This window comes from Pelodiscus sinensis, chromosome 2 (assembly GCF_052426305.1).
Source record: "Pelodiscus sinensis isolate ZL-2025 chromosome 2, ASM5242630v1, whole genome shotgun sequence".
In the NCBI taxonomy this organism is placed as follows: Eukaryota; Metazoa; Chordata; order Testudines; family Trionychidae; genus Pelodiscus; species Pelodiscus sinensis.
In genome coordinates, this window is record NC_143053.1 from 58,992,883 (window position 1) to 59,014,211 (window position 21,329).

Consider the following 21,329-nt stretch of genomic DNA (forward strand, 5'->3'; position numbering starts at 1 on the left):
AAGATCTGATAGTATCTTTTCCAAAATCTATAATGAATGCAGGTGAAAAGATCTCTCTTCTCCTGATGCTCTGGGCTAAGTAAATCATAGAGCATACTGTACATAATAATCACATGAATAAAATATGCAACTCAGATACTCAAAAATAAATACTTTTTTTTAAGGAATAAGGAGTCATATCCATTCAGAGCACGTGTAAAATATATATGTCTGAGAGTTTTCAAACAGGAATTATACTCCCAGTCAACATAATGGACAGTTCAAGCCTCACACTCATGCCCTAAGGGTATTTCTAGACTGTGTTGCTCTTTTGGGGTACCGGAAATATCCCAAAATAGCAACACCTTGTCTTTAAAAGTACCTGCTGTTTCCCAAAATAGCGGGTGCACTATTCCACAAGGTTCCACAAGGTTCAACCTTCGTTCCACAAGGTTCAAGGAATTTGTCAGAATAGTGCCTTATTTTGAAATTTGGCTTTTTCAACTTAGTGCAAATTGCGTAGCTTATTCCGACAGAAGGGTGCTGTCTAGATGCACCCTTAGACTTCTCATACAACCTTAAATATGTTATTTACAAATTATTCATTTTGGTTCATTCATTTGTATCCAAAATCCCACTGACATTCTTGGATGGTTATAATTAAGAGTATAAGTTCTACTGACTTTCAATGAGATTTAGGCTCTTAAATGTCCATCACTTTTGAAAGCAGTACAGGCAGTCCCCGAGTTACACGGATCCGACTTATGTCGGATCCGTACTTATGAACGGGGATTTTCTCACCCCGGAGGACACGGGCGGCGGGACCACCCAGACGCGCTGCGGTCCCGCCGCCCGTGTCCTCTGGGGCGAGAAAAGCTGCTCCGCGTCTCCCTGAGCCGGTTGGGGGGTCCCCCAGCAGATCAGGGAGATGCGGAGCAAAACCGCGGAGGACCCGGGCGGCGGCACCGCGGCGCGTCTTGGTCCCGCCGCCCGCGTTTCTATGGTCTGCGGGGGGGGGAGGCGCAGCTAGTGCGCCCCCACTCCCCCCCCCCCCCCGCCCCCAGCAGACCAGGTTTTTCTCGCAGACGCCTGAGGTAGAGCAGCTGGGGCGCTGCCGCTTGGTCCCGCAGCACCGCTCCTCGGCGCTACTGGACCAACCCGGCAACACCCTAGCTGCTCTGCCCCAGGCGTCCTGATTCAGCCGCTGCTGGTCAGTTTCAGCAGCGGCTAAATCAGGACGCCTGGGGCAGAGCAGCTGGGGTGCTGCTAGATTGGTCCAGTAGCGCCGCTCCTCGGCACTACTGGACCAACCCAGCAGCACCCCAGCTGCTCTGCCCCAGGCGTCCAGATTCAGCTGCTGTTGAAACTGATCAGTGGCTGATTCCAGGAAGCCCAGGGCAGAGAAACTCTGCCTCGGGCTTCCTGTAGCCAGCCGCTGGTCAGTTTCAGCAGCGGCTGAATCTGGACGCCAGTTCCGACTTAAGTACAAGTTCAACTTAAGTACAAACCTACAGTCCCTATCTTGTACGTAACCCGGGGACTGCCTGTAGTTAAAATCCTAAGTCCAATAGGCACTTTTGAAAAGGTTACCCTCAATTCTGCAAAGGGCATATGTGCAGGCATAAGGATCCTCTTGCATGGTCTCTTTGCAATATTGTGCCTTATGCCACAATTAAAACAGTTTCCCCCATCTCGCGAGTAGTTATTTAGGCAATGTCAAATTTTTTAAAGTCTTACAGTACTATATACAGACTAACTTGGCTACCCCTGAAGCTTATGATATACTTGTTCAGATGGGAACAATGTAAATAGTTTCTAGAATAAAAGCTAATACATTACCTGTGTTTTCTTTTGCAGTAGACCAAAAGATTGTCAAAAAGAAAAAACACACGCTCCTGGATATTTCCTGCAGAAATTTTCAGCAAAACTCCATACATTAGCATTTCTGTGCATGTATCTGTGATGTTGGACCCCTAAACCAAATGGAGAGAAGCAACTTAGTCCATGCAGATTGATGATGTATGCAAAACTAAGCAAGCAGAAAGATTTCTATACAAAGTAATTTTTCAATGTTAGCAATTCCTTTTCTTAAAAATTACTGGAAAGGAAAAACCCACAGTAGTTTGCTTTTTAAGTTTAAACATTGATTTGAATTTTTTTTTAATAAAGACTTTCCATTAATCTAGTATTATCATCAAGTTCTGGCTTTCTTTTCTTTCTTTCTTGTTGTGGATTATTAAATCTCCTAAATTATATTAATCTTTGTACATGACAATTTTGCCAAATAGTTACAAGTCCCAGCTGAGACATCTGCTGAAGTGTTAGGCGACTGGCTGTAGCACCATAACGAGGACCTTCAAATAGCTTAACTGTCATGTCAGAGTGTTCTGAAGAGTAGCTTTAAAAATAAACTTCTTATGAAAAAACGAAATTAGAGTCATGTTTCAGAACTCTGCATATAATAGAAATTCTATCCCACTAAACCAAATGTGTCAGTGAAGTAGTTTTAAATAGTTAAATATATGTACAAACTTGCACACCAAACTTTTAAAAAATAAAAACAAAACCAGTCAAAGGATAAAGTATAGACAACAGCGGTAGCACTGAAAGCTTCTTAGCTATTGGTACCTAATGTAAGGCCTAGGAATATGGTACTAGTCCTGAGACTAAGGGCCAGTGGCAAAGTCTGCAGTGTGTGCAATAGTACCAATAGAGGGCCTTCATCCTGAAATAGCAATGATAGAAGTACCACGAGGCACGACATGTTCTTTAAAGATATGTAGGCCTCTGGTCTGAGGGCTACGAGAAGCACTGTGAAATAGTACTGGAGAGTAGTGAACTGAAAGATGCACTTTACTTTCAGTCCAGAGTTGCGTTCTACTGCAGAAGTCACATACCAAGGAATTTGAAGTCGCCATCAACGCAGTTTTCTTTTTGGCTTTAGAAGATGTGTGTGCTCTGAGCAGTGATGCTTTCTGAAGGACATTGTACCTAGAAATGTTTTCTTGTGAAGGTAATATCCTTTAGCCTGTGTGAACTGGCAAGGTTAGGGGAGCATTCCTGGAATGAACAGTCAATGCGTTCCCTTCCTCTGATCAAGTGGGCTCCAGTGCCAGATGAAGAACAGCCTCCATGAGAATACAGCTAAGGCACGCTTCCCTTTGCTTGTTTCTTCTTGATTTGAACTCATGGCAGATTAGAGAAAAGTGTCCAATGTGACCCTGACCTCAAGTCACTTCAAAACAGCAACTGTGTGGGGCTCTAATAGGCATTGTCTTGGAATACCAGAAGTACCCCTGGTACCCAGATGAGCCTCCTGCCTATCCAAAATAAATTAAAATAAAGAAAACCAAAATGAGAAAAAATGAGTACCATTAACTCTAAGGTTATGTCTAGAGTACATCCCTCTGTCACCAGAGGGACGTAAATTAGACATACTGAAATTGCTAATGAAGCAGGGATTTAAATATCCCGTGCTTCATTAGAATAAAAATGGCCGCCGCTTTTTGCTGATGCAGCACTTTGCCGGCAAAAAGCGGCAGTCTAGACGGGGATCGGTTGACAAGGAAAGACTTTTCCAACCGATCCCTTATGCTTCGTTGCAGAGGGATGTAGTCTAGACATACCCTAATTGATTATTTAGAATTTGTTTCCTCATAGAGGAATGAGAGCTATAAATGCACAGTAACATGTTCTGACTGTCAACGATAAGCATGAACCTAAAAATAGTTGAGGCAAGTTCAGCCTTCATACTCTCAGCTCAGAGGACAGGAAAGCCAAAGCAAATGAGCAGCCATCAATCCAGGCACCTCAAGAAAAAACTCTCCAGCATTCTACCTGTGCATGTTTTCCTACAGTCACTACTTTTTTTCTGAGGTATCTGCCATTGGAAATCTGTTAGGGTGCTCAGGATCATCCCGGACATCCAGGATTTTTGTACGTTAGAGTGGCAACCCTAACCAGAGCCTAAGGGACACCCCCCCCCCCAACATTGCAAAGGATGTATCCAATCGCTCAAAGAACCACCTTCATCCATGGGGGGGGGGAGAGGAAAAGAGTGAAAGGCGCCTCCTTCCCTTTGTGCACCCTGTGAGCGTACCAGGGACAACTAGTGCATCCACACTCAAGACGAGTACTGAGACTGCTTCCTCCCCACTCCCAGTAGGGAAATCCATTGCTCCAAAGGATGCAAGGAAGGATAAACAACTTACACGAAGTACATCATGAACATGGAGGAAAACAAGAAAGAACTGCAACTGTATGATCCGCTATTCAGGGAGCTAAGACCTACATGTGCTTGATAGTTCAACCCCAATGCTAACTCTGTCCATACATCCATACAGGCAATATCATCACAGGACTTAACCACATAAACCACCACATCAGAGGCTCATACAAGTGCACATCCACTAATATAATTTATGCTATTAAGTGCCAGCAACACTCCTCTGCCATGTATATCAGCCAAACTGGAGTCTCTCTAGGAGAAAGAATTAATGAACACAAATCAGATATCTGAAAAGGCAACACACAGAAACCCTTTCCCCCTTTTTTGCCTCTTTTTCCTACTCTTCCCTTCACCCCCACTCCCCCATTCTTATCTGTGCTATTTATTTGAAAACTGGACCGACCCCTTAAACTCCATTCATCTAAAGAAGTGGGTAGCTCCATGAAAGCTCATGATACCATCTATATTTCTTGTTAGTTTCTAAGGTGCTGCAAGACTATTGGTTGATTTTAAAAGTTCAGAATCAGTATTTGTTGTTTTTAATATTTGAAATAAAGTTATTCATCCAAAATATACTGCCAAAATTCACACCTGGTGCAAAAGCGTGCGATTTCACGCAAGTCAGTGGAAAGAACCTTAGCAGAGACCCTGTGACAGGACACAGTTGTTGAGCAGGAACAGAAGTAACTTCCCAGTAAGTCTTTTAATGGAGTAAATATGAGGCAAGACTGGGGAATGCAAGCACAATCAGGCTACACATACACTACACACTCCTTTTAGTGGCATGTAGGGTACAGACACAACATGTACCATGGCATGGTGCAAACAGCTCTGTTGACAGTGAAGAACTGCTTAGGTGAGAAGACTAAGGACATGCCTGAACCCTGTGGTTCCTGCCGGGTCTGTATCCTTCTCACCCAAGCAAAGCCTCCCACAGCAACCTGCCTATTTTTACCAAGGCAGTGTTTCACTGTCTCTCCACAACTGTGAAACACTCCAGGAGCATGGAAAAACTGTAACACCAGGAGAACCGCAGGGAAAGACTCTAACAGCTCCCCACGCTGCCAGAGCCCTTCCCTGCTGCCAGAGCCCATTCACTGACACATGTCTCTCTGCACTGCAATGCAGACATGGCCTGCTTTTCACTGAGGCATGTAGCTACTCATCATTGCTGCCAGTGGTGTGCATTCTAGATGTAGCTTCACAGTCTCAGTGAATACAGAAATCTGTATTCATAGTTATTTGGTAGTAAGATGAGGGGAAAGTCTCAGAGATGGCAGAACTTCCCATCTAACTGTTACCAAGCTGGGCTGAAACCAAGCTGGGATTCTCAGTATTCTGATTACATTAAAAAAATATGAAATAGGGATATAAACAAATAGTCGACTAAGCCTAGGCCTATCAGGTAGTCAAGTCAACTATTCACTCCCCCCCCCCCACCCTTGCTGCCTCTGTATGAAAGGCAGCAAGAGGGAGAGGGAAGCATGAGTTGATGGTGGGGGGAGCCAGTTTAAAAGCCGGTCCCCTCCAGCACTGTCTCCACGATGCCAGTTGCCCTAGAGGGAGCAGCTCAGGAGGCAGAGGGGAGAGAAGGAGAGGGGAAGGGAGGCTGCATGAAGCAGCCTCTGTCCATGGTGGGTCCAGGCATGCCGCAGCCAGAGGCTGCTCTGGCAGCAGCCCCTGTCTGCAGCGGGGGGAGGGGGAGGTCCCAGCTTCTTGCTGGGACCCCCCCACAGACAAGGGCTGCTGGACCAAGTGCGAGCTGAGACTGAGCAAGCCCAGCTCAGTCCCCACTCGCGCTGGGTCTGGGAGCTACCCCCACCAATTACTACAGCTCTTACTACATTTAAACTGCAGAGCCAAAACAGGAGTAGCTCCTGGATCCGGCACAAGCTGGGACAGAGCGCCTTCCCTTATTGACTAATCGATAAAAATGTTATTAGATACCCAATTAGTGAATTACCCTCCTCTTAACATCCTTAATATGAAAAACCATTGCGTGCGTGTGTGTGTGTGTGTGTCTGTTTTTGTCTCTCTCTTATTGTAACCTTTGCCCAAATTTCATGGACAGATATTTTGAATTGTGCCATTCTCCCAGTTTAGACACCCACTTTTAAAAGTTCTGAATTAAGCCCAATATATTTAACAATATAGGATATTAAGTGAAAAAGTAATTGTATTAAGAATCTTTTTTTCTTGAAGCAGATGTTCTTGTTTTCCATACATCTCTATTTTTATCATAAACACAAGCTTAATTTTATGACATCTGTATGGGAATTTAAGTCATGCTTTCATCCTTGGGTTCTAAAAATATTTTTCCCAAAAAAAGGCCAGGCAATGTGTTAAACATTTCCTTCTGGTAAGAAACCTCCAACACATTTGCCTCTTTATTCGTAGGCTACACAGAAAACCAGATGTTTATTTAATTAAACCCACTCTCATACATTGCATTCAATGATTTGTTTCTGCAGAACTATCTAAAATAGTTACCTCCTGCAGTAGCTCTGACATTTATACTGTTACAAGGAATAAACATACTGTATGTATGAAGAGGATGCCTTTAGGAAAATGAACAAATTTGCTAGATTGGGCATTATGTGGTAGTCATATCATAATCAAATCTGGTCTGTCACATTTGCATAAATGTAGTATATCTCCATTAAAGACAATGGAATTATTCCAGATTTGACGTAACAACACAGGCCTCGGTCCTTTCATTTTCCTTTAATGATGTATTTTAAAGGAAAATGGCCATTTAAAAAGCAAGCAGGATTCAGATGAATCTTATATTTAATATATGTGTAATTGTCAGCAAATTTAAAATCTTTCATATGGAAATCTACTTATAAAACTAAGTTTCTAAACAAAGAGTTTTTTAATTTTGTCTGATGAGTTGAAATTAAAGGGATTCCTAAAGCTTCATCAAAATGATTTTTTTCTTAATCTAAAGACTGCTAGAAGGAATGGAACCAAAACTTCTAGCCTTACTTACAAGACTTCTTAGTTAGATATTTAATCATTTTATCTATGTATCTTTTCTTACTTATTTTTTCTCAATCAGGCTGAGCAGTAGCTTCACTGACTAACCAAGCCATTGTACAGACATTCACCCTGTCCTTCTTCCACTACCTGTCCTTAGAATCTCATGACTCACCAAAATTCATATGTTATGAAGTTGCCAATATTAGCCCTACGTCATTTAAACTCACTGATGTACCTACAGAGAGCCCCTTTAATTGCAATGGAGTGCCACACATGCAATTCACACTAAATCATAAATTTGTAAAATCTTTAAAGCAGAGACATTGAATAAGGCAATTTGCACGGTGCCTAACATATCACACACAGTTAAAATGAGCAATGAAATTATTATGAAAAATAAAATGCAGCCATCCCATTCACTATTAAGGTAAACAGGATAGTCCCTAATTTATTCTATAGCACCAACAAGGTATGAAAGATTTACCTTTTAAAACAATATGGTAGACCTAACAGCAATGGCATTGTACATTATTATAGTTTAGGGGGAAACAAAATAGACAACTAGCACAGTACAGATCTCTTTCCTAAATTTAATATGAAAACATCCCTAAATGTTTAGGGAAAACAAATAGTTGTTTTGTATTGCAAGGCATAAACCTAAACATATAAACAAGGTATAAAAATTCAATTTTACATAAATTGGTCCTCACTATTATCAGGGATATGTGCATAATTAGAACCATGGTATGCATATTATTGTATTCATCTTTAAGGATTCAGTATAGATTTTTTTGAAATTCCTGCATTTCTATTTTGGAAGGGAGGGAGCAAGGGAGAGCCAAGATTAGTTTGTTTGTTTTTTAAATTTTCGGAAATGATGGAATGTAAATTTTGTTCTGCAAGTAAACACAGAAAAGTAATAATTAAAACAACTTTTTCCCCGCACATATTGGATATGGTTCTGCTAGACTAGACGTACTTGTACCACAAAACAGTGTTTAAAATAATGCATTTTGTCCCTTTAATGATAAATGTTAATGACCAATCTGTTCTTAGAAAGCTATCTAAATTAAAAATAGAAAGGCATGGTTTCTTGAAACTTGAAATTAATTATTGTGCTAACACATGAAGAATATTTTAAGCTTAAATATGTGATTTGTTGAAGTAGGCAATAGTTCCTAATTCCACAACTTAAGCTTTGTGCATCTCTCAAATCATATTCTTAGTAACTTCAAAAAACTTGTTTTAATCTGTAGAGAGTTCTCAATATATCTTATGTGGAAAGACTGAGGATTTTAATAGATATGGTACTCACCTTTTTATGCCGAAAGCCATGCATTATTTGCATTATTCAAATAAATAAAATATTATTAATATTTGTATTGTTCAAACAAATAAAATATGCAAAATATGTGTTACTTAACTATTCGTGCTCCTTAAGATCTAGGAAACAACTAATAGTCCTACAGCACCTTGGAACCTAACAAAAAATGTAGATGGTATCATGAGCTTTCATGGGCACAACCCACTTCTTCAGAATAATGGAGTTAAGGGGTCCAGGTTGCAAAATAAATGGCAGAGAGAGAGAGAGGGGATGAGGAGGGAAAGAGAAGGAGGGAAATGGGGAAAAAATGGTCATTTAGAGTGTCCATGATAAATGAAGCTGATGAAGTGGGTTCTAAGTACTCTTAAGTACCTGATCCTTGGCTTTTTATGTCATTAGGATGTGGAATGTAGCAGGTAATCCAGTTAAGGTCTTTGTTTACACCTCTATTGTAGGTATCAAACTTGCAAATGAAATTAAGTTCTACAGCTTCCCTTTCAAGCTGGTTTTCGAAATTGGCTTGTAATAATATGGTAACTTTGAGATCCATTAATGAGCGCCTGTGCAAGTTAAAATAGGTTTCTGTGTGTTGCCTTTTCGAATATCTGATCTGTGTCCATTAATCCTTTGTCATAGAGACTGTCCAGCTTGACCATTATACATGGCAGAAGGGCACTGCTGGTACTTGATGGTATGGATCACACTGTTGGACGTGTAGTTATATGAGCCGCTGATGTGACGGTGTATGTGGTTAGGTCCTGTGATGATGTCACTTGTATAGCTATGTGAACAAAGCTGGCACCCGAGATGATTGCATGGGTGGGTTCCTGGATGAGTATGATGGAACTGTGCTGCGTGGTTGCTGGAAAGAATTTGTTTGAAGTTAGGAGGTTGTCTGTAGGCGAGGATTGGCCTGTCCCCTAAGGTCTTTGAGAGTGAGGGGTCATTTTTCAGGATAGATTGTAGATAGTTGATGATGCACTGCAGCCCCCAACTTAAACCCCTCTAGCACAATATGTAGGGTCTTGAAAGCAAGCACAAGAACTTTCAATGGGAAGCAAAATACAAATGGAATGCAAAGAGAATCTAGTGAAAAAAATCAAAGAGAAGAGGGAACATAGTTGAAAGAACGGGTGAAAGAAGAGTTATTTGTGCCTCTTTTCTCTTAACACAATCAATTTTTGCCCTGAATCATTCTGAATGCTTACAGTTTTACCACTTCAGTAGTTAGTATTATTGCAGAAGAAATTCCTACATCTAGTTTATTTTGATATTGAAAATGTACTAATGTGTCTCAGTCGGCTCCTGTAGCAGTGAGTTCCACACATTAATTATGGTTGGGATAAAAATAGTATTTCTAAAAACTAACATTTAAATTTAAACAGACCTTATTTGGACACAGACTGGCTAACCTAGTGAGGAGGGCTTTAAACTAGGTTCGACGGGGACAGGTAAGCAAAGCCCACAGGTAAGCAGAGAACATTGAGACCTGGGAGATGGGTTGGAAATGGGAGAGCGTGGGCTATAATGGCAGAGATAAAGAAGGGTCAGGGCAAAACTGAGAGGCAAGGTCAAATCAGTATCTTAAACACCTATATACAAATGCGAGAAGTATGGGAAATAAGCAGGAAGAACTGGAAGTGCTAATAAATAAATAGTACAATTATGACATTGTTGGCATCACAGAAACTTGGTGAGATAATACATACGATTAGAATGTTTGTATGGAAGGGTACAGCTTGCTCAGGAAGGACAGACAGGGAAAAAGGGAGGAGGTGTTGCCTTATATATTAAAAATGAACACACTTGGAGTGAGGTGAAGATGGACATAGGAGATGGAAATGCTGAGAGTCCCTGGGTTGGGTTAAAAGGGGTTAAAAACAAGGGTGATGTCATGCTAGGAGTCTGCTACAGGCCACCTACCCAGGTGGAAGAAGTGGATGAGGCTTTTTATAAACAACTAACAATATCATCCAAAGCCCAAGATTTGGTGGTGATGGGGGACTTCAACTATCCAGATATATGTTGGGAAAATAACACAGTGGGGCACAGACTATCCAATAAGTTCTTAGACTATCCATTGGAGACAACTTGTTATTTCAGAAGGTTGAAAAAGCTACCGGGGGGAAGCTGTTCTAGATTTGATCCTAACAAATAGGGAGGAACTGGTTGAGAATTTGAAAGTAGAAGGCAGGTTGGGTGAAAGTGAACATGAAATCATAGTGTTCACAATTCTAAGGAAGGGTAGAAGGGAGAACAGCAAAATAGAGACAATGGATTTCAGGAAGGTGGATTTTGGTAAGCTCAGAGATTTGGTAAGTAAGGTTCCATGGGAATCAAGACTAAGGGAAAAAACAACTGAGAAGAGTGGTAGTTTTTCAAAGGGACATTGTTAAGGACCCAAAAGCAAGCTATTCTGCTGCGTCGGAAAGATAGAAAAATATGGCAAAAGACTGCCTTAGCTTAACCACGAGACCTTGCATGATCTAAAAATAAAAAAGGAATCATATAAAAAATGGAAAGTAGGACAAATTACAAAGGATTAATATAGGCAAACAACACAGGAATGCAGGGGCAAGAATAGAAAGGCAAAGACACAAAATGAGCTCAAACTAGCTACGGGAATTTTATAAAGACGACTTTTTATAAATACATTAGAAGCAAGAGGAAGACCAAGGACAGGGAAGGCCCACTGGTCAGTGAGGAGAGAGAAACAGTAACAGAAACTTGGAAATGGCAGAGATGCTTAATGACTTCTTTATTTCGGTCTTCACCGAGAACTCTGAAGGAATGACTAACATAGTGAATGCTAGTGGGAAGGGGGTAGGCTTAGAAGATAAAATAAAACAGAACAAGTTAAAAATTACCTAGAAAAGTTAGATGCCTGCAAGTCACCAGGGCCTGATGAAATGCATCCTAGAATACTCAAGGAGCTGATAGAGGAGGTATCTGTGCCTCTAGCTATCATATTTGCAAAATCATGAGAGACAGGAGAGATACCAGAAGACTGGAAAAGGGCAAATATAGTGCCCATCTATAAAAAGGGAAATAAGAACAACCCAGGAAACTACAGACCAGTTAGTTTAACTTCTGTGCCGGGGAAGATAATGGAGCAAGTAATTAAGGAAATCATCTGTAAATACTTGGAAGGTGGCAAGGTGATAGGGAACAGCCAGAATAGATTTGTAAAGAATAAATCATGTCAAACCCATCTAATTGCTTTGATAGGATAACGGGTCTTGTGGATAAGGGAGAAGCGGTGGATGTGGTATACTTAGACTTTAGTAAGGCATTTGATACAGTCTCGCATGATATTCTTATCAATAAACTAGGAAAATACAACTTAGATGGGGCTACTATAAGGTGGGTGCATACCTGGCTTCCTAACCATACTCAGAGATAGAAATGTAGCCGTGTTAGTCTGGTGTAGCTGAAACAAAATACAAGACTATGTAGCACTTTAAAGACTAACAAGATGGTTTAATAATATAATAATAATACTAATAAACCATCTTGTTAGTCTTTAAAGTGCTACATAGTCCTGTATTTTGTTTCATACTCAGAGAGTAGTTCTTAATGGTTCACAATCCTGCTGGAAAGGTATAACTAGTTGGGTTCCGCAGGAATCTGTTTTGAGACCGGCTCCGTTCAATATCTTCATCAATGATTTAGATATTTGCATAGTAAGTAGGCTTATTAAGTTTGCAGATGATACCAAGCTGGGAGAGGTTGCGACTGCTCTGGAGGATAGGGTCAGAATTCAAAATGATCTTGACAAATTGGAGAAATGGTCTGAGGTAAACAGGATTAAGTTTAATAAAGACAAATGCAAGTGCTCCACTTAGGAAGGAACAATCGGTTTCACACATACAGAATGGGAAACAACTGTCTAGGAAGGAGTACGGCAGAAAGGTATCTAGGGGTTATAGTGGACCACAAGCTGAATATGAGTCAGCAATGTGATGCCATTGCAAAAAAAGCAAACATGATTCTGGGATGCATTAACAGGTGTGTCGTGATCAAGACATGAGAAGTCATTCTTCCGTTCTACTCTGCGCTGTTTAGGCCTCAGTTGGAGAATTGTGTCCAGTTCTGGGCACCGCATTTCAAGAAAGATGTGGAGAAACTGGAGAGGATCCAGAGAAGAGCAACAAGAATGATTAAAGGTCTAGAGAACATGACCTATGAAGGAAGGCTGAAAGAATTGGGTTTGTTTAGTTTAGAAAAGAGAAGATTGAAGGAGGACATGATAACCGTTTTCAGGTATCTAAAAGGGTGTCATAAGGAGGAGGGAAAAAACCTGTTCATCTTGGCCTCTGAGGATAGAACAAGAAGCAATGGGCTTAAACTGCAGCAAGGGAGGTTTAGGTTGGACATTAGGAAAAAGTTCCTAACTATCAGGGTAGTCAAAAACTGGAATAAATTGCCCAGGGAGGCTGTAGAATCCCCATCTCTGGAGATATTTAAGAGTAGGTTAGATAAATGTCTATCAGACATGGTCTAGACAGTATTTGATCCTGCCATGAGGGCAGGGGACTGGACTCCATGACCTCTCGAGGTCTCTTCCAGTCCTAGTATTCTATGATTCTATGTTGCCTATAGATTTTGAATTATCTCTTATTTTGTACTTTGGGAAAGTTTAATTCTATTGGACCGCTAACCCATTCATTCTTTACTTTATCAAGTTTACTTTCTCAACTTCAAAACACAACAAATAATATGTCCTTACATTAGCCCTACACTCTCTCTCTAATCATTTTCCCCCTGGACTCTTTCTACTGATGTGTTATTTTTGAGATAACGGACTAAAATGAACACAGTAAGATCAAGCTAAAGACACACAACCAATTCATGTACTTTGTGCTTACAGAGATTCCTTCTTTTTTTGTACTGTGAATCTTTAAGACTGTGTTAAGTGGTTCCTGAAATCAAGAAGTTTTAAAATTGCTACTCTCTAAAATGCAAGACTTGAGGCATATTGGAAAACATGCAAAAATATAGATCATTCCTATCTAGTCTTGAAAACAAGAGAAAAAGTATTTGGAATGCTGCCATATGAACAATCTTTAAATAGGATATTCAAATCTCCCTGCAGAAGCATGTATGCTTCTGCCTAAACAAAGTTAATAACTGTGCTCTATTTTAGAAAGAGTCAAATCTTCTGCCTTCTGCTACTGCTTAATTAACATTGGGTACACCCACAGCCTCAAGGATGTGGAGTCTATGTACCAGCAGGAGGAAAATAGTTTTGCCTCTTAACAAAATTCTCTTTTCTCTTCTCCTTCCCTGCTCATGACAGCCTGCTTCCTCCCAGATTTTGGGGGAGAGGCAGCATCAGCTAAGCAGTTAGGCTGTCTGGAGGTACTTCGCAGAAGCTAACTGGCTTCTGTGTGTCCAAGAGAAGGGCATACAGGCCCTTTACCTAGCAAGGCACTATTGCATGCCTGAATCATAAGCTCCCATTCTCCTAACACTGGGTTTAGAGTAAGATTACATGTTTTTGATCTGTTATGGGTATTGGTGCTAGTAGCCTTTTATGAGACTGGAAAGGAATGTTCCCCTCATTTACATCTAGACTGCTCTCTAAAATAGAAACAAGACATGCAATTTGCATAACAAATTGCATGTCTTATTTCGATTTTATTTCTAAATAGGCTATTTTGAAATTTGGCATGTCTACATGGCACCAAATTTTGAAATAAAGCACTATTTTGAGACATCCCTTATTCCTCATGAAATGAGGTTTACAGGGATGTCGAAACAGTACGTCCATTATTTCAAAAATTATTTTGAAATAGTGGACGCCTTCCTTGGATTCGGGGTAACTATTTCGGGATACCTTTGGTATCCCGAAATAGCCTTGCAGTCTACACATACCCTTAGTCAGACTAAAGAGGATCTGTATGTTTGTTTTTCACATTCCTCACAACAGATCAGAGACTCAACTGTAAATACAAAGGCTGTTTTAATCATATGTACTTGTGGCCCTTTTCAGATAATCTCTTATCTGTTAACTTTTCTAAAATTTATATTCTGTACATTTTCCTCCCCAGTTTAGTAAGCAGGACTTTGAAGTTAGTGTCTAAAACATCAACGCTCAAGAACAGCTGTTAGATTAAATTCAATATTATTTGATGTAAATGCTAAATCCAGAGCTAGATAATTTGTGTCTTTTCTAAAAGTTGGTTAGTCCACCATTGATGATCCTTGGATAATAATACTGATATTACTTAACATAAATCCTAAGTAAGAATTGTGATTTCACTAGTGAAACGAGAAGTTCCCAGTGAGTCAGGGTCACAAAAGTAAAGCACTGCTGATAATTCTCCACTTGCAAAGTTGCATCACTGCATCTGTGTTTTACACAATGAGAAATATGGTGATACTACCTCCCATCCTTCAATGTGAGACTGCCATTCTTCCAAAACCTCTAATTTTTCCATTTGCCTCTTAGCCTCATTTATATTGGAACAGACAGCTTTCATTGTTTGGAGAGCTTCCATTAATACTGCGTAGTCACTGTGCTTCTTTGGCGTCCGCTTCAATAACTCCTGTTTATACATAAAGAGTACATCAGTCTTTGATCCCCAAATGTACATTACCAAGAGGCCAGCTCACATTGACTGGGATACTAAAACTAAACTGTAGATATCAAACTCCTCTTTTATTAGGTGGAATCTTATTACAGTAAAACTCCAATAGTCCGGCATCCAATTGTACGGCACTCCTGATAGTCCGGCATCAAAATGGCAAGAGCCTAGTGAGTGAGTTTCGGCAAAAAACAAGTCACAAGGCAACAGAAGTAGCAGCTGAACCAAGCGAAAAGGGTAAAAAAGGGTTAAAAAGCCTAAAACATCACAGTATACTGTATACAGTATGTACAATAAAAAGGGTTAAGAACACTTTATATACAGTATATAATGCATACAGTATATATATATAACCAGTTTATAGTATCTCCTGATAGTCCGGCATATCCGATAATCCGGCACCACCTAGGTCCCAAAGGTTCCGGATTATCGGAAATCTACTGTACATCCTCCAACATTATGCCCTGAAAGGGCAATAAAACTCTGAAAAACAAACTAGCAACAGCAAGAATAATCAATATTTCAAAAACAAAAATTTCCATTTCTGCTCACTCTCCCTATCACCTCCTTTTCCCTGATAGGTTGGTCTTGATGTTGACCTTTAACTTCTTTTTGCATTTTTTAATAGGACAGTCATCTTTTAAAGACAAAAATCATAGATATGTCTTAAAGCACTTATTTATTATTGTCACAATAAATACCAAGATTGCTATGAAATGAATGAGGGTCAATTGTTTTTCACTAATTTTTTCTCAGAGTCTTTACTTGTTGCATTTAACAATACTTTGAATACAATTCAATTCAGTGTACCTCTTGCAGAATCTATTAGTTAGTTTCTTATGTTTTATGCATGGGTTTCTCACAAAGCAAGAAAGAATATAAAAACTATTTCAGAATAGGACAATATGATTGTAAAATCACAGAAATAAGTAGAACGACTCAGAGCTCAATGCAGTAAAATTATTTAACTTATTTTTTTATATGACTAAATGTTCAGTTGTATTCCTTCCATCTCCTATATCAGTACAGTGAGATATGTCTCTTTCATAACTGATGTATTAGAAGCTAAAATTTTATTATAAAAAATACTTTTCCAATAATCAAATAGTAATTAACAAATGCAGCTTCCTCTTCAATAATATAAGACAAATATCTTCCTTTTTAACAAAAAAAAATATTAAATATCCAACATAAATGTGTTATGCTTTCTCTTAGCACATACACATACCCAAATTAGCTGTCATTTTATTGATATCTGAAAGTACTTTCAATCTGTCTTTTACAGAATCTATTTAAAAGCATTTTTTTACATTTCTTTTAGATAACAGTTTATTAACAATGGTATTGATTCAAGAAACCAATTATTGTGTGCGTAGCTTTAAGCACATAAATAACTGTATTCCCACTTGTAGTATTTAAGTGTGTACTGAAATCAAACTAATCAAATTCACTGAGGTTTAAATTTATGGCAATGAAAGTGACTATCTATACCGGAGGTGCTAAAACTAGGGAGATGCCAATACTTCTCTGCAAACAAAACCTGCTAATCTCTTTTTCACTGAAGTTCCTGGAAGACTTGCCACTGGCTTTAATGAGTGCAAGCATGAATCCAATATTTATTTGGGGGGTCATTTGTTTTGGTAGAGAGGTTGTTGTTACCGTCAAATATGCTTAGCAACATGTTTTATATGCAAAAAATAAAGTCCCAGGTAACACATATATAAGTACCTTCAAAAGGAGAGGATACTTGCATATTCTTTGTATTGGTGTTACTAGATATCCTTCCAAAGGAACATCTGTGTTCTTACGTCCTCCAAGCAGCATACAGTTCTAAGATGCAAGCAAATTAATTTGATTACAAAATTCTGATAAAATTATAATTTTCCCAAACTATGAGTTCGGCAAGAGTTCAGTAGAGAAACACATTACATTAAAATATTACCTGCAGTTTTCTATGAGAAATCATTTTTCTAAAATACAGGCAATTGGCATCAAAGAAGGCTCTCTCAAAAGCCTTGACACAAACACTTGCCTACAATTGTAAATTAACATATACAAAGATAATGTTAAGGTAGACTTGCAAAACAATCATGAACAGACACATCCTCTACTCATCAAATCTTTATTAGAATGACTAAAAAGACACTAAACCAAACATTTTACTTGGCACACACATACTCAAAATTACCCCACTTGCAGTTGTTGAATGTTATTTTCCAAGCATGTATTAAAGAAACAAAGCAGTTCGAAAGCTTGCTTGGCCATTTAAGGTACACTATATTATCAGGGCTACTCAACATGTGGCCCGCAGCCTGTTTGTTTGTGGCCCGTGGTGCAGTTTGGGTTTGCAATGCGGTTTGGGTTGATTCCTGGACTGTCATTGCTCATTAAAGTGCTGCCATATGGGTGGAAATTGAGTAAATATTGCATTTTATTACTATCAGCAGAACTGACTTAAATGGGGCCTGCATGTTGTGTAGTCTTGCCTTAATCTTTGTATTCATGCCCATCCGTGTGAAAGAAGCTATTTGAACGTACATGCAACTACACTGAAGTTGAGGTCTACAGCATGTGCTGTGAGTATCACTATGGCTCCCGGGGCTTCCAAAGTTGAGTAGCTCTGCTATATGAAACCAAGCTGTATTTATTGAGAACATTATACAGGTACCAATACAATCACACGTAGTGCAGTATAGCCTGGTAACACTCCTACAACTGCTCACCCTTTGAAAAGGCAGGTAAGTAAGTTTTCTCCTTACACATCAAACACAAAGGATATATTGGAAAGGACTCCCTACAATTCAAAGAGCAAATTAAACAATAAAATCAGAGTGCACCCTATGTGATCAGGCTCTGATTTATTTAATTTTTGAAAGATGTCTGTATTCATCTTTATTACTCTGTGGAGCTGCAATGGGAGCCTGATTAGGCTTCCAATTATTTTTAGATGATGAAATAACTAACAACAAAGACATTTGTTCTCCATTTATCTGCATCTGGCCAGTAGTCTGCAACTACGTCTTTTGGATGCTGACCTGATAACATGATGTATTCCTTCACCGCCACTGCACTCTACACAAATGCAAACCTTAAATCCATTCACAACCCGGCTGACATGCAAAATGTGATAACCCATTTGCAAGGTGAAGAAACTGTCTCCGAGTTTGTACCACAGGTGCACTATGATCAACCTACATTATTTATTGGCTTCCAGATGGAGTTAAAGGTGGTAGTTCTGACTACATCTATGGGAATAAATTATTTTTTCAATCCAGGAGCTGAACAAAAGAAAAGAATAGAAAAAAAAAACTATTTTGTCTTCTGAATCTGATATAGCCCGAATCACAGGGCCCTTTAAGGAATGGCATAAAGCACTTTTTTTTTTTTTTTTGACAGAAACTTGGGAAGTTCTAGGGTATATCAAATAAAGGAGGCTCTTTGACTACTACGGGACAATCGTTATTGCATTTTTTGCAAAGGTGCTGAAATCTTTTTCAAATTTCACTATGTTCAGATATTGTGTTTGGACTCAGTACCATTGTAGAAACAGTTTCATTTAGATCCAAATCCAAGTCTGTGTGGAGAGATCTGAGTTCCAGAACTTCAGTTTAGACTGACCTCTAAAATAGCCACATCCTATCTCACAAAATAAACTTTTTATGATTCATTCCCAGGTGTATTTTGCTTGTCACCACCATATATAGTGAATTCCTACTTAACCTATTAAGTTTACATTAAAGGGCTGTCAAAAAAAAGTGAATCAGGACCAACAAATTCAAAGGACAGAGTTGACAATGTTGTTTTGCCCAATCAAAACACATTGAGATGTACTTCATCAAATAGTGTCTAGGAAACCACTTGGAAAAGATGTGACATGTTAAAAAATTAAAATCACAGTAATTCAAATGTTAGATATTTATTTTATCATGTCTCAGACGGGTAGCCATGTTAATCTGTATCTTTAACAACAATGAGGAGTGCAATGGCACCTTAAAGGCTAATAGATTTATTTGGGCATATGCTTTTGTAGGTAAAATCCATTTAATCACTGAGTCTCCATTCATCTGATGAAGTGGTTTTACTCACGAAAGTATATGCCAAAATAAATCTTAGTCTTTAAGATGCCACAGGACTCTTCAATATTTTATCACTACTCTAATGTTTTGTTCATAGATTCTTTAACAAACCATTTTCAATAGAGATTTTTTCATAATTCCCGTATTTGACATATCTAATGTTCCTTTGCCAAAAATTTTAAGTTTTAATATATTATCTACATCCAAAAATATTACCTTGTTAGGGTGACATATAGTGTGAATTGGGGAAATCAAGGAAACAGTTCATACTAAATTCCTTTTTTAATCAATGTCAACTGCTACTAATGCCAAGTTTCCAAGGAAACTGATCTTGTTAAGATAGATTCAAGAGGACTTTCATATTTCACATTTTAAAACATCTGCTTAATTTGTGTTGTAAAAATTAAAAAAAAGACTTATTGAATAGCTATTTCCTTTAACTCAGTTTAAGCCAATTCAGTATGCTGCTGCTTATATATAATCCGTAGCAAAACATTTTTCCTTTGGCACTGCAGCTCTCACAGTACCAAGTATAAATTTTTCATGATCAAACCTGGCTCTAACTGCAGGTCAGTCTTTAATTTTTCTTCCAGGTCAGTTTTCTGATTTCCTTCCTTACCCTTCCCCCCACACCATTTATCCCATTTTCTCTCCCGTCCTCCAACTATGCATGGCTGGCGTCATTATGAAGTATCATTACAAGGAGTATAGGGTACATTGTCTAGTGTTATTCTGTAAATTGGTCAGGAGGTGGCACTGACTGTTTAACACAGGCAGACCCTTCCTCTGAAAACATCACACCTAAAATGCATCTGAACTAGAACTGCCCAGAGTGACCTTGGTAGGATGTTTAAAATCAGATGTCATATGACCTAGTAAGACACTGCTGTCAACTCCCTAATTCAATGAAAAGATAGTCAAGTAGAACAAAGATATTCAAGTAGAGTCAAAGTTTATTTACCAAAAGAAAAGTCCGTACTGTTCTTATTTTGTTCAGTTCAAGCAGAAGTTTCTGTGCCTTCTCATGGTTACTGCAATATTCATCATAGATACAAAATCTGTCCTTCTGTAGAGACAAAGAAATACTTTGTTCTTATATTAGTCATTTGGCCTTAAAAAATACCTACATATATGATTTTAAATGACAAAAAACTAATGTGATCTGCATTTTGGAAGGAAAACACCTTCTTTCCTATTTTTATATCTAATTATTATTTGAAATCCAACATTTCTAAAACTTTTAGATTCTGCTCTTTATTACAATTGTAAAGATGAATAGTCTGTGAACATCACTGACAAATCAATGGAGAGAATCCAGAGGCTGGATTATGATAAAATCAAACAGGAGACAACAAAGTGAAGCCACACCTACCCATTTGCAGACTTCACTATCTATTGCATATACAAGCAATTATAGGTGCAATTCACATTTTTTAAGAAATAAAAGGTTTGTTGAAGGCTTTTTTGTAAGCTTTTCCATTCTACTGACTTCTATCTTTCGTCCCATAATGTGCAAATGTAAACTTTAGTAAACAAAGGTTGAATCAAGCAACGATATCAAGTAGATAAATTGTGTGCAAAAAGTTAAGCTCAGTCCTGACTGATTTAGCACAGCTCTGTAAAGCTGATGCAACTGTACTGAGACAGGAAAACAGTACTCCTCTAGGGTATGTCTACACTACCCCGCTAGTTCGAACTAGCGGGGTAATGTATGCATACCGCACTTGCTAATGAAGCCCGGGATTTGAATTTCCCGGGCTTCATTAGCATAAGCGGGGAGCCGCCATTTTTAAATCCCCGCTGCTTCGAACCCTGTGTAGCGCGGCTACACGGGGCTCGAACTAGGTAGTTCGGACTAGGGTGCCTATTCCGAACTACCGGTACACCTCGTTTCACGAGGAGTACCGGTAGTTCGGAATAGGACCCTAGTCCGAACTACCTAGTTCGAGCCCCGTGTAGCCGCGCTACACGGGGTTCGAAGCAGCGGGGATTTAAAAATGGCGGCTCCCCGCTTATGCTAATGAAGCCCGGGAAATTCAAATCCCGGGCTTCATTAGCAAGTGCGGTATGCATACATTACCCCGCTAGTTCGAACTAGCGGGGTAGTGTAGACATACCCCTAGAGTATAGTAGCTGCAGAAGATTCAGAA

The 21,329-nt window shown here is 39.2% G+C and overlaps 1 protein-coding gene across 3 annotated transcripts in view; it reads right to left on the reverse strand.

Annotated features, from left to right (window-relative positions):
- Positions 1-21,329, reverse strand: part of PREX2 (phosphatidylinositol-3,4,5-trisphosphate dependent Rac exchange factor 2) — a 266,625-nt gene that overhangs the window by 172,649 nt on the left and 72,647 nt on the right. For all 3 annotated transcript variants that reach the window (XM_075920573.2, XM_006131490.5, XM_075920574.2), the window contains exons 4-7: positions 20,141-20,245; positions 16,832-16,933; positions 14,903-15,064; positions 1,819-1,952 (exon numbers count right to left, since the gene is read on the reverse strand). In XM_075920573.2, the coding sequence (XP_075776688.1) occupies positions 1,819-1,952; positions 14,903-15,064; positions 16,832-16,933; positions 20,141-20,245 (503 nt within the window). The remainder of the gene's footprint in view (positions 1-1,818; positions 1,953-14,902; positions 15,065-16,831; positions 16,934-20,140; positions 20,246-21,329) is intronic.